Source organism: Taudactylus pleione, unplaced genomic scaffold, assembly GCF_031769625.1.
Source record: "Taudactylus pleione unplaced genomic scaffold, aTauple2 ptg000256l, whole genome shotgun sequence".
Classification (NCBI taxonomy): Eukaryota; Metazoa; Chordata; class Amphibia; order Anura; family Myobatrachidae; genus Taudactylus; species Taudactylus pleione.
This window is the reverse complement of record NW_028284658.1, coordinates 6,050,992-6,065,893: the sequence shown is the minus strand read 5'-3', so window position 1 is coordinate 6,065,893 and position 14,902 is coordinate 6,050,992. Positions and strand designations below refer to the sequence as shown.

Below are 14,902 nucleotides of genomic sequence, written 5' to 3'. Positions count from 1 at the left end.
AAATCTGGTTACAATGAGGAATAGGTAGGGAATGTTGGATAAATGGTTTGGGGAAAGTAGGTGTTAGTTTGGGTAGAAATACGTTGAAGGGATGGTTTGAGTGACAAAATATATGATGAGGGATAGAGAAAACCCTAGGGCACGAGGATGCTCCATTGTGGATGTAAAATGCGGTCTGGGACAAGGCTAAAAGGACGGTCTTGGGGTATAGGATTTGGGTGACATATGTTGGTGACGTAAATTGAGAGAAATAAATTCTATGGAAACGTGGGCAATAGGTTCCTCTACTGCATGGGGTGACAGGATGGGAGGCTGAATGTGTTGGAGGGATGGGTTTAGGTACTGCAATTGGTGACAAGAGGGGTGGGGGTGAAGCCTTAGAACCTCCTCCAGATATGCAGCAGTCATGCAGACACCCTCATTCCCTTAACCCTCCCCAAATGAAAAAATCTTCCCAATCTCCACTTGCTAGATGAATGTTCTAGCTGTAGAAAGACTTTGACGGTGCTCTAACATTTTGTACTCCCCCTCCCTTTCTCTATCACCCCTCCTCTACAGGATTCACATTGGGCTGCTATTCCACTGAGGGAAGGACACACACAAAAAGGGGTAATAATACTACCTAATACTACCAACTGATACCATCCCCCCACCCTGAACTCACATATAGTAAAGGAAGGAGGTAAAAGGTGTCCAACATGGCGATACCTATGAGGTCCTAATTACCTTTGGAGAAGGTGTCATGCTGAGGGGGGTTCGGGGGTGGAGAAGAGCCAGTCTGAACAAGTGGAGGTAACAGGCTTCTAAGCGCTAACTGCAGATCGATACAGAGGACTCCGTTTTTGTGGAAATAAAGTCTTGACAAGCCAACATGGCTACTATGATCAGGAGCAAACTGTCCAATGTGGCCACTTCGGTGTCCAACAAGTCTCAGGCCAAGGTTAGTGGAATGTTTGCCAGGATGGGCTTCCAGGCGGCCACTGATGAAGAGGCACTGGGCTTTGCTCACTGCGATGACCTCGACATGGATCACAGACAAGGACTTCAGATGGACATCCTGAAGACCGAGGTCCCTACTGGTGATGCCCCAGCAGAAGGAGACTTCCATTACCAAAGAGATGGCACGGGTCCCCCTCCATCCACATCTAAGGATGAAGGACTGTGCTCTGAGCTCTCATCGGTTGGAAAACCTAAAATCACTGCATGGGAGGCCGGCTGGAATGTCACCAACGCCATCCAGGTAACTCCTCTATACAAATAGCTGTGTTCAGCCCACTGGGGTTATTTCCCATCTCCCTATTCCATAGAAATATTCTTAAATGCGGTAATTGATAAATTAATTTCATATATTTTGGAATAGAGACTGTTGAGGTCATATTCCAAGGTCAAAAATCCTGTCCCTTATGAGACCAGCCTTCACTATTATACTGGGATGCCCCTCCCTTTGAAATAATTAACCGCATCACTAAAGGGTGACTTTTATAAAATTTGATGCAGGCTAAATACTTGCATCTGACTCCCATTGGGGTGATAATCCAAACCAAACAAGTATTCTTTATGGAATTTTGAGGTGCATTCGATTGTTATGCCCTTTTCTATGCAACGCATCAATGCCTATAAGAAAAGAGACTACAAACTAATATCAATGGATTTAAGAGACTCCCTGCTCTATTTATTCTCTTTTAAAATATGTTTATACTGTAAACGCTTTTAAAATACAAATGGGCAGCAAAATATTTTATTCTATGTGAACTATTTAAGCAACAGAAATTGTTACTAGATAAAACAAAAAAATCGAAAGAATTAGGAATTTCGATTGCAAATAAACAAAAACTGAACAGTAATGTCAGTCCATAAAGATCTGGAAATGTAAATATCCGTAAGTCCTATTTTCAATATAGTTGAGATATTTTTTAAAAATATTACAATTATCTATTCGCTTTTTCATACACACGGTATTTTTTTAATCGAACAACTACGTGCCTGGGACAGAATTTAGAAACTACGCATACGCTGTCCTTGTAAAAGAGATAATCCGGATTCCGCGTAGCTATATATATATATATATATATATATATATATATATATATATATATATATAGGCATTGGCATTTATGTGTGTGTGTATATATATATATATATATATATATATATATATATATACACATAAATGCCAATGTATTGTTTGTATGCAGTACTAGAGTATATCATGCAATTGTCAGGATTTATTATGATATTTACACATTACATCGGAGCATTTATCTCTTTCTCTTCATTCTCTTTCTCATTCTCTCTCCCCCCTCATTTTCTCCAATCTATCTGTTTATCTATCTCCTTTTTCTGACTCTTTTATGTATTTCCTTACTGTTTTTTTAAAGAGAGTATTATATGTGTCCAATAATTATTATAGCACTGTAGTTTAAAGAATATTATGTACCCTACAATGAAGAAGAAACCAGGTTGTAGTACATATCTGTATGCATTAATAATTCGTAAACTCATGACCACCCCTATTGCCCGACGATAAAATGAACACTACGCAAAATTTTGTATAACATCCCCCCTTGAGGCGCAATTTAAAGGCAGCAGCTTTACATGAGCAGCCTGAAGTCCCCCTAATCTGAGGTTCATTTGCTGCATATTTGTCCATTGTAAATCTCAAATATACTATCAGGGTGTTATTGCATGACTACATTTAAAAATATTCTGACAAATAAATACAAATTATTAATTTGCATTGTTATTTTCTGTCACAAAGGTGACCATTGTTCTATAAAAAAAAGGTTAATACTCTAGAAACCTATCACCCTATTTAGATCACTCACTTTATTCTTCATTGAGACAAAAGATGGACACTTTTAAAGATGGCAGACCATTTCTGAATGCCTCTGCACACCTTATCATGGCTATCAGCGCACCTTTTCATTTGGATATCTGTGCCCCCAAATGGATGCAAGAGGAACTGCTGGTTAAATTTAGTCATGCAACAATGCGGGTGAGAGCAGTATTTGCCCCGCAGCACGGATTGGAGACAGAAAGCTGTTTATTCTCCTCTTTAATAGGGACATTAACATGTGTAAGTGCATACAGTAGTAAGCCATAGGGAGAGTAGATAGTATTTGTGTGACCGACGCTGCTAATCAAATAATATAAAGTAAAAGCCGGGTAGGGTTGTAGTATTGTACGGATAACAGCTGTATTCCCACAGTGATCTTTAGTACCATACCACCAATATATACAATAAAAATATTGTCATTAAGATCAGATTTTCATTTTTAAAGTTAATGTACATTAGTATTATTTACATGGACAGAGGATTCTACATGTGTGTAAATCATAGTATGAGGTAGTAGCAGATCTGGCAATACATGACCCATTTCTGCATTGTCATAATGTTATGCTCCTGTGTTACCAGATTTTTGCTTTATTTGCAATATATTGTGCATAATTAAACAAGTAAATGTTTGCTTTGCTTACCACAGGGTATTCTTCACACTACAGAAGACTATGGAAATTGCCCCAGCATCAGAATTCTTCTAACACCTGCGATGCTGGTGTAATTTCAGTTGTCTGTGATAATTGCTAACACTGGATAAGATGCAATATATCCGACCAACAGGCAATTCAATTTGGCAAGTTTTTGGCAAAGGCAATTTAAAAAAAAAATGTATTGAATAGAGAAAATGGATATTTGAATACTAAAGTCACACATACTATGATGGGTTCCACTTTAAGGGCCCTGTGCTGTGCTGACCAATTTATATTTATAACTCCACCTCCATTCCTTATATAACAGGGAAGTGACATCAGATGTGTGTCACTTCCTCACTAGTCATCTAGGACTATCTCCAAATGTACTAGGAAGTTCATCGTTCCTATAATAATGATATATAGTATAATTATGACATTACTTCATGTATAATTTCATATAGTATATATTATATATATTTGTGTGGCAGTCAAAACAGTGATTCACTTTTCACACATTTGGCAAGATCCTATAAAACATTAGTGGCCAAATTGAACAGATATAGTACTTTGTGAACAGTCTAGAGCACAGATTCTCAAACTTGGTCCTCGGGACCCCAAACAGTGCATGTTTTCCAAGTCTCCTCACAGAATCACAAGTGAAATAATTAGCTCTACCTGTGGATCTTTTAAAATTTGTCAGTGAGTAATGACTACACCTGTGCACCTGCTGGGTGACCTGGAAAACGTGAACTGTGTGGGGTCCTGAGGACCGAGTTTGAGAACCACTGGTCTAGAGATTGGGTATGTGGTGTCCCAAGGTTCCTGTCACACACATGCCATTTTATATCCAGGATATATTAGATGTGTTAGGGTATACGATTGGTCAACCTACTTGGCACATCTAACCAGCTTACCCACCACACTGACAACAAACCTATTTGGAACAAAACCTTCTTATTATAGTCTTTTTGCTTCCCTTTGTTAGGATTTCAAAAACCTTGCAGTACATCCCTGATAGCCATTCTTGTTCCCACTGAAGCTGGACTGAGGGCCTGATTCAGAGTTGGGAATAGAGTAAGAAAGAGCAAGTAACTGTGCATCTTGGAAAAACCATGCTGCACCAGAGATGAGGAAGATGTAAGATGTGCAGAGAGATTTAGATTTGGTAGGGGTGTGTCCAACTGAAAACTAAATTGCAGTGTAAAAATAAAGCTGTCCAGCATTTGTGGGCTACATGTAAATGCAGCCAGTATTTACAAATCATGCAAAAAAATGTATGTACTACATCTCTTGCATTGCAACATGGTTTGCCCAGGTATACAGTTATACCCCTTTTTCACTGACGCAATAACCCGGGTTATTGTTGGGTCTCTCCGGGTTCCGGCTCAATGGAAAAGTGAAAAACTATAACACGGTTCCAGTGATCCAGGTATCCAACCTGCATAGCGACCATGGTTGGACAAGAGAAGGACCCGGGCTAAGGGGCAGTGTAAATGGGTAACTCAGGCTGGATGACCCGGGTCCAGTTTACAGCATGGGGAGATCTGGATTTCCTGGCGCTTGGAGATGAGAGGGTGTGAAAGGGGCCTGTCCCGGGTATGACCCGGTTTGGAAGCATGTTCCAAAATCTCAGGTTGGACCCAGAATTTTGGTGGAAAAGGGTATTAACGGACCCAGAATTTTGGTGGAAAAGGGTATTAACTGTGCTTTCTTACTCTATTTCCAAATCTGAATCAGGCCCTGAGTGTGAGCATTTATATTGAGAGGGAGGAATAGATTTCAGCATAATTCTTTGAGTAAATCTTTATAGTTACCGTTTCAGCTTTTACTACAGATGCGTAAAGTTGTTAACTGAATTACTATATAAGGCAATGGTGATTTTGTTGAAATTCATGCAGTTAAAATAAAGGGATTATAATAAATTTGTGAAAACAAGTGTGTAAAACTGGTGCAAGGAAAAATATGTCCTTGTTCAATCCAAAATGCAAAGCTGTGTATATGCTTGATGTTCTGGTTAATGTATATTATGCCTTATTGCATGGTACTATGATTTCACTGTGTTATAAGGAGAAACAAATTTCTAAGATCACCTTCTATTTTCACTGTCCTCTTGAAGGGCAGAGTGATACAAACCTATTCCATTGAATACATGAGTACACATCATGTGACCTACACACATCTACACACATAGACTGAATGTGTCCAGTTACATGGAGATAATCCAGGGATGGGAACTTCTCTGTTAAGACCTGAGGCTGGTGCACTATAGCTATGTTAATATAGGGGTAGGGCTATCTGTAAAATATATATATTGACATTCACTTAAATACTTTCATTAAAATAATTTGGTTTCCTATATTGTTTACAAAGTATTGAGAACTGAAAACTACTCCTGAAATCCCTTTTAATTTACCTTTATTGTCCTTTAATTTGACCACAGTAGCATAATACTGTATTAAAATAACCATCCAGAACTGACTTTTACAAAAACAATTCAATCCAAGGTCAGATGTGTATTGTACTTGTTAAACATTTAAAGGAAATAATGCTTTAAAATATAGTTTAATCTTATTCAATAAAGAAAAATATCAATGTAGTAATATAATATTATTCTGTATTTTATTGATATAAAATCTGTGTGCATTTATTATTACAAGATCATTTACTCAGACAATCTACATAGACTGCAGACAACGCAAGCATTTAATTAACAGTATCAAAGCTACATAGTATTTTTCTTTTTTTAGCAAAGTGAAAATCAACAAGCCATACAGCTGCAGTTCCTGAAAGAAATGACAATTCCAGCAATAAATCACTGACAATTTTAATCTTATTTTGAAAATTGTTATCTGTTTTGATGATAGTTCCTCTTTAACTAACAGGAATCTTCACCTTTCTTATTTAGTTATTAATATTAGCGCAGGGACTGTCAATCAGCATGATATTGGCACTATGATATGTGCTAGGTAGATGGGGCTATTATATCCCGTGATATTCAGGGATCACAACTTTAAATTATGTCAGATAAGCAGGGCCATAGAGTGCCGACCCGGGTCCCATTACTAGTGTGATCGCTCCCCCCCACAGGCAGAGGGAAGGAGACTGCTGCTCCCAGAAGCGGTCTCCCTGGTGCAGCTGTTGTGTGCTGGGCTGCTGATAGGTATAACACAGGAGGGGGGGGGGGAGGGCATTAGACCCAGCCCCCTGCTGGGACCCTCCAACAAGCTCGGCCCGGGTAATTAGTACCAGCTCCCCCACCACTCTGCGCCTCTGGGGATGTCATATTGTTACATACTGAAAAACTAAAAGAGAAAAGCCTCAATGTATAGCACTGTATTCTAACTGCAATCTAGCATTAGAAGGAAAACTATAGGATGAGTCCCTTGGACAGAAATAACAGTGGATATTACAATTACCAAGGTTGTTGGGCCCTCACTTGTGTTCTGTTTGTTTCTTGCAGGGGATGTTCGTGTTGGGATTACCATACGCAATTCTTCACGGTGGATATCTGGGACTGTTCCTTATCATTTTTGCTGCAGTTGTGTGTTGCTATACAGGAAAGATACTCATTGCTTGCTTGTATGAAGAGAATGAAGATGGAGAGACTGTGAGAGTGAGGGACTCATATGTGGACATTGCCAATGCCTGCTGCGCACCAAGGTTTCCTAAACTTGGGGGAAGGATTGTCAATGTGGCTCAAATTATCGAACTGGTCATGACTTGCATCCTTTATGTAGTGGTCAGTGGAAACTTGATGTACAACAGCTTCCCAACCCTACCAATTTCTCAGAAGTCCTGGTCGATCATAGCCACTGCTGTGCTTCTACCATGTGCATTCCTCAAAAACCTTAAGTCTGTATCCAAGTTCAGCTTGCTCTGCACTTTAGCTCATTTTGTCATTAATATCCTAGTGATTGCCTACTGTTTGTCCAGAGCCAGAGACTGGGCTTGGGACAAAGTCAAGTTTTACATAGATGTAAAGAAGTTCCCTATCTCTATAGGTATAATTGTTTTCAGCTATACCTCCCAGATCTTCCTGCCCTCTCTGGAAGGGAACATGCATAACCCCAGAGAATTTCACTGCATGATGAACTGGACCCACATCGCAGCCTGCATTCTGAAGGGCCTTTTTGCTCTGGTGGCTTATCTAACCTGGGCAGATGAAACCAAGGAGGTCATAACAGACAACCTACCCTCCACAATCAGGGCAGTGGTCAACATCTTCTTGGTGTCCAAAGCCTTGCTATCTTACCCACTCCCCTTCTTCGCTGCAGTAGAGGTCTTGGAAAGATCTCTTTTCCAGGAGGGAACTAGGGCATTCTTCCCAAACTGCTATGGGGGAGATGGGAGACTGAAGTCTTGGGGCCTCACTCTCAGATGTGCCCTAGTCATATTTACCTTACTAATGGCCATCTATGTGCCCCACTTTGCCCTTTTGATGGGTCTCACTGGCAGTCTCACAGGGGCTGGCCTTTGCTTTCTCCTTCCAAGCCTCTTCCATCTCAAGCTTCAGTGGAGGAAGCTCCTGTGGCATCATGTTTTTTTTGATGTTTCCATCTTTGTCATTGGCTCCATCTGTAGTATTTCTGGATTTGTGCATTCTCTAGAGGGTCTGATAGAAGCCTTTAGATTCAATATAGAGGATTAATGCAAAGACAGTGAAGTTGGGCATCAGCATCACTAGAAATTATGCATCAATTTCTGCTGACATCCTCATTTTGGCTATATACATTAACCTCTGCTGCCAGAGGTGGTGCTGTCTATACATTGCTTTGTAATGTTTTGATAGATCTTCTGGCAGCTGATATGCTCAAAAATGCTCCTACTATAAGTTATGATTCAATTTTCTATTCCCCCGATAAAAAGCTTACATAAAATATAATTGTATAACAATGAAAGGGAAATATTTTATTTTTATTACATTTATTTAGAGCTGATCTAATTTGGATAAATAATGGTGGATATAATATATATATAGATAGATATAAATCATTATAAAGAGAAGTCCATGGCGATTATTCTAAAGTACTGTAAGAAAGAATTGCATGTAAATTTTACTCATCTGCCATTCTTTAATTCAATTTATTAGGCAAACCACAATGGTATATTGTACAAGGGACAATCTCTTGCTGTTTCCTGATGCTGATTTTTATAACTTACCACACTATATGGGAGGTATAGCAAAATCCTCACCTGAGACCATTGTGTTACTTGTGTCCTGGTTTTTAAAGCACAATTCTATCCAATGTCACAGTCCATTTGAATACTGCAGTTGTGAACTCCTATTGAAATTTTTTTCCAGATATAGGGTTCACCTAGAGGAACAAACGCACACACAAGGGGTTTGTACAGGGGCGGAAATTCATCATGTCCAGTTTTTTCCAAAGTGCAAGGTTTGTTACCCGTGGGTGTGCGTATGCGTGTGTGTGTATGTGCGACGTAACTGTGCTCACAGACAAGTGTATATCCTAAAATTCTATTGTGGTACCTTAATATATACAACAATAAAGAGAGATTCTCACGACTACTTTGTGTCTTGTACAGTCACCTGACTCAATGTTGTATGGATGATCTACTTGTAAAATGAACGGACCTCATTAAGGCTCCTCTACATATTTGGTAACATTTTGGATTAGTATTAATTGGAAACTGCATGAGTATGGAAGTATAGTCATCTGCAGCCAATTTTAAATACTGTATGTTCATATTGATATTGTGAGTTTCTTAGTTATTTCCAATTAACTAGAGATGAGCGGTTTGGTTTTGAGTCAGTCCTAACTATTCTGAAATGTGCAGTAACATTGCTATAAGAACTGCCTGACTGCTAAATTCTATTGAAATATAAGGGGCCAATCTATTAGGTTTTACATTGTAAACATTCCAGTTGGAATCTCCAGCTCACAGCAGATATCTTAGTATCTTTCTATTTTGATATGTCCTTTTTCTTTTTTTTCTCAAAAGTTCATTTATAAAGAACAAAAGGTCAAAAAACAACCAAAGGGAAAAAAAAGGTACGACATTGGTACAAGTTTCATACATAGGGCCTGATTCAGAGCCGGACGCTATTTGCGGTAGTTCGTCCAGAAAATAGGGGTGGCTATTCAAATGAACCGGTCGCTCTTTGCGGTCTGTTCACGCCTCTATGTCTGAACGAGCTAACAAAACTTGCGGTCGTTTTTTGAAAAAATACGCCCCCTGGCCGCTCGCATCCTACGTCATGTCCGCTATTTATTAGATTAATCGAGTACATCGACCAGCGTATGAACTGCTCGCTATTCTTGTGGTTGGTTTTTGCTACCACAATCTTGCGAGCAGTTCTGGCTATAAAATAACCAGGTGACGTGGTCAATGACGCTGCTGTATTAATTATGCACACCCTTAAAACGCCCGTTTTGACCTTTAAGCACGCCTGCGTTCGGATCTCCACTCCCCATTTTCAAGCACCTTCCCCTGTTACCACCCACATACGCCTCATTCTGTCACTCAAAATAGCAGGCGCTCGCTATTTAGCGAACAAACGATTTTCGGCCGCACTGACTGGTTCGCGCTTGCGTATTACGATCCGTACGCATGCGCAGTTGGGCAAACATCGCTCAGAGCGAACGAGCGGCCGCTTACGAGCGGCTCTGAATCAGGCCCATAGGCCTAAACGCAAGTAGGGCATTTATATATCTACCAGTTTGATGAGAAATATTATAATATGTTGGAAATATAATCAATATTAGTGTAATAAATAAAAAGAAATGTGCGCTCCCTGTTATTTATAGTTCCTGGTATAAATAAACACCATAGCCCCTCTCTAATGTATAAAAGGAAACTGGAGTAATTCAGATAGTTATCAGGCAAATCTGTAACAAATTAGCAATTACTTAATTAGAAATGATGATTCAGAGAAATATTTCACAAAATAAATTGTTTCATTGCTAAATAAAATAGAAGCATAATGACTTAAAAGCCCAAAAGTATTTAGCTATTCAAAATATGTTTAAAAAAATATAATTACTCTAACCTCCCCAGACCTCTTTCTTCCCTTATGTGTACTGATCGGATCCCTCCTGTGGCAGCTCCATCATCTGCACTGTGTGGATCCATCCTGTGGTAGCTCCATCATCTGCACTGTGTGGATCCATCCTGTGGTAGCTCCATCATCTGCACTGTGTGGATCCATCCTGTGGAAGCTCCATCATCTGCACTGTGTGGATCCATCCTGTGGCAGCTCCATCATCTGCACTGCGTGGATCCCTCCTGTGGCAGCTCCATCATCTGCACTGTGTGGATCCATCCTGTGGCAGCTCCATCATCTGCACTGTGTGGATCCCTCCTGTGGCAGCTCCATCATCTGCACTGTGTGGATCCATCCTGTGGCAGCTCCATCATCTGCACTGCGTGGATCCCTCCTGTGGAAGCTCCATCATCTGCACTATTGGGGTCCCTGAAGTGACCAGAGTCCCACACAGTTGGGTTTGATTTAAAGTGAGCTTCGGCAGATCAATATTTTGCCCACCTCTTGTATTTGTCATTATACTAATTTGGGTCCCTGTAGAAATTATTCCAGCACACAAATGATTGGTGATAGTATTGTGAGCATAAGCAGCTCCTGGGAATGTGATGACAGAGGCAGGAGTTGGGGCCAACATGGTCATGTGCTGCAGCCTACTCTAAATTAGGCCAATCAATTTATTCAGGGACAATAACATTGCAGAGCATAGAGGTCACACAGGAGGAACCACTGCAGTTCAGGTGAGGGGGGCCTAGATGTTGAGGTTACTTTTAAAATATGAAAATTTAACTTTTCCCACATACCAGGCAATTATCTGTTAGTATTAGTTTTACCTGGTAAAGGAAATGTCAAGTTAAATATAGTTGTATGCAGGGTCGTAGCTAGGGGTGTGCGACCTGTGTCACCTTACAAGGTGCAGGGCCCTGGGGGCATCACTGTTGCTGCCCCATGGCACCTGCATGTGGCTTGCAGGGTGCCTGAAATGGCACCCTGCAGCCTGTAGAGCTGCCCAAAGCATCCTTGTGCTCTACTTCCGAGAATCGATGGCCCTGCCCCCAAAGTGTGATGTCATGACATCATGGGTTTAGAGTCGGGGACGGCACAGGCTGCACTGCCGTCCTGTTACAGCACTGGTTGTATGCCTCTGAATAGGCTAGAACAAACTCAGCAGTTTCTGTCTGCCTCTCTGGTGTCTGCTCTCTGACATTTTTCAAAATGCCTAACCTGGCTACAGTATGTGCTGATGGTTTTCAACAGACCAGTAAAAGGACAATCCCATATGAATGATAATGACAGGTTTTGTGAACAGGTAAATTGATCATAGTAAAGAAACTAAAGCAAAGGTTCTTTAGGCATGCTTTATAAACACTGAGAACACAATTATAGAAGATAGGAAATCCCTTCAATATTTTTATTATTATTGTTAATATTATTATTATACATTTATCTCTAAATATTTATATTAGACACATCCAAAATGGAGAAAAGAAATAAAAAAGTTTGTATTTTTAAATTGATTTGTCAATGAAACATAAATCTACACCATAAGAGTATTTGCAATGTAATATGTTAAATACAGATATCAAAGTACTGTATGTGTTTTCTTTCCCTCTCCAAATCTACTGTGTTAAAGGTAAACTTTTTGTGCTACTAGAGTGTAAGGTAACATACACCTCCACGTATACATAATGGTACCAATAAATAAACATATTTTAATTATAGAAAATCTGTAATACATTTCAAACCATATAGCTGTACAGTGGGGGGTTAGTAGGATCAGTAGGTTTGAATTGTTGGTGGGAGCCGGCAAGACCAATACACCACCGAGCTTATAGGTAAATCATTCGGTTTAGGCTTATTGGTATTATTGGTAGTAGTGACATCTGTAACTGAATAAATAAACATATTGCTCTTTTCATTATAAAATACTGAGGTCTATATTTAACTGTGGAAATTACATATTGGTCCTAGCTGGTAAATCTACCGAATTTTCGGCATGCCACTTAAAACTGTTCCACGTGCCAGGGACTGCTGATCCTTGGTTTAGATATTTGTTTTTCTTATCTCTCCCACTACAGTATTAAACACCACCTTTTTACATCGTTTGAGGGTCAGTCATCTGTATACAGAAGCCACTAGCAGATAGAATTTGACCAAAGAACTTTGCCCATTTTATTTACTCTTTGTAGTGTCTTGTTGTTTGTTCTTGTTTTTTGTGTGGGTGGTTGTAATTGTTTGGTTAATTTATTTGATCATTTAAGAAAGTCCTCATATTTGTCTTTTGTTTGTCCCTACTCTCCAGTGATCTGACCGTAAAAGGTGAAGCTGTCTGTCAGTGAGAGGCTATCTCATCCATGTGATGGAGGGTGTATGTAACTATTAACAGGATTATATTGGATCTTATTTCCCGACTACTAGAAAATATCAGAATCAGTCCATATTTGAAATGAATGTTACAATTGGCAGTGTTAAGTGATTATACCTTGAATTAATAATTTTGCTCTACACAAAATTCATACATATATTCCTCCTATCTGAACATTCTACCTAATTGTCAACTAATTCCTTGAACCTACCCCCAATTCTGTTACTACCACTAACATGTACATTTAACTGATGGATGGGCTCACAGACAGATTACTCACATAACCCTAAATAAATCCCTTTAGAATAATGCAAAAAACAAATTCAGAGGTAGAAACAGACTGAAAAAACTACATCTAGAATCAGAAATCGCTGGAGGTTCAAAAACTGAAACACCTTCAGCTATTCAGCTTTATTTTCCTTCCTATTCTGAAGCACTCAATGCTCCTTCACCTCACCTATGGGGAGATGTACTCTACTAAGCCTTGGAGAGTGATAAAGTGGGGAGAGATAAAGTACCAGCCAATTAGCTCCTAACTGCCATTTTACAGCCTGTGTCTGAAAAATGACAGGAGCTGATTGGTTGGTACTTTAGCTCTATCTAGTTTATCACTCTCCAAGGCTTAGTACATCTCCCCCTGAATGTTGTGATACACTACCTGGCAGGAGAGACAGTTTTTCTATTATTCAATTAACAATAAACCCTCCAAATGCGATTCATAATCACAGTGGTGCAAGTAGGTTGAAGTTGTTTGCGGTATGCTGTGCACGCACCTTGGGTATGACCACGCATCACTAGAGGGGTGGGGAACACTCTGGGGCTGCTGGGTTGTCCCCAGTCACCAATAGCCAGGTCTCCATTTCGCTGCTGAGCGGTGTGACTTGCTCGGCGGCACAGCTAATGGTGTCGGCGTTAAGGTGGTAGGGGGTACTGCGTACTGGCTACTAATTTCTTAACGGTATGCCATGTCGCTTAGTATCACCTTACTTGCACCACTGCATAACCACTATACTAACTAGAAGAAAATTGCTCATATTAATATTTCACTCATCTGAATAACCCATATACACACGTGTGGTCAATTCAACCACAGAGCAAAGGGTTACTTAAGGTACCTGAAAAATGTTGATATACCTGTATGTTAAAAGTACATTTCATCAGAAAGTTAATACAATCCATTTACACTAAGCTTTCCTCATGTTGAAACTTCTGGTGATTGATGGTATGGTATTTCAGACTGCCATTAATTTAAACTTTCCCAAGAAAAGAGAACCAACCTATAGCCATCATATTAGGGGAACTCTCAGGGAGTTGACTCATGTATGTCCTGTTGTCAATACCTGGTCTCGACAATCTATGATGGCCATGAGAGTGGGAACTCTGTATTAGCCACTTCTTCCTCCCTGTATAACATTAAAGCTGTAGAATCATATGCATAGATAATGACCTCAAGATTGTCTCAGAGCCCAAACTAATACCCGTCCATGGTAACCATGTGACCTTCTTAGCAGAGAGTCATTGGCAAACACATACAGCAGAAGACTCAAGGGGCAATATCACTCATTCCATCCCAAAAGCTTCTCCTGGTCATCTGTACAAAACTTTAGGCCAATTTATAAATTACACTGCAACTTCTTTATGACTATAAAGGCATGGCTATTATGCTGACCTCATTTGGGAGATGTGCACCTACTTAACCCACTGGAGGTTGAAGCTTGCACAGTACAGCCATTTTAGGGCTTTCAGTACCAAGTGTGTCTATACTGCACATACATGCTCAGAAAATCAAAGCACGGGCCTCCAGAGCAGATTAATTCTTATCACTGCCTACTCACCTCTGGCCCCATAGCAGCTGCATATGTTGCTCTAGTGGTCGTTACACACTGGATGTAAGGCATCGAGGGATGTTACTGTTTACAAATACTAGAAAATCTCAAAGAAAGCTGGCTATGTGCTGAGTTAAATTAAGAAACTCATCATAAAATCTCATATCATCCAGGATACCTTATTTTTATGTTACATGGATCCCAGACTTATTTTGCAAGACATATACAACTTGCAGACAA

At 39.9% G+C, this 14,902-nt stretch overlaps 1 protein-coding gene across 1 annotated transcript; it reads left to right on the top strand.

The window, feature by feature from the left end:
- Nucleotides 1–629: 629 nt before the first annotated feature.
- Nucleotides 630–8,995, top strand: SLC32A1 (solute carrier family 32 member 1). Its single transcript, XM_088480621.1, has 2 exons — nt 630–1,240; nt 6,932–8,995. Exons 1-2 carry the CDS (start codon nt 872–874, stop codon nt 8,117–8,119), a joined length of 1,557 nt encoding a protein of 518 aa, XP_088336747.1. The 5' UTR covers nt 630–871; the 3' UTR covers nt 8,120–8,995.
- The last annotated feature ends 5,907 nt before the right edge of the window (nt 8,996–14,902 follow it).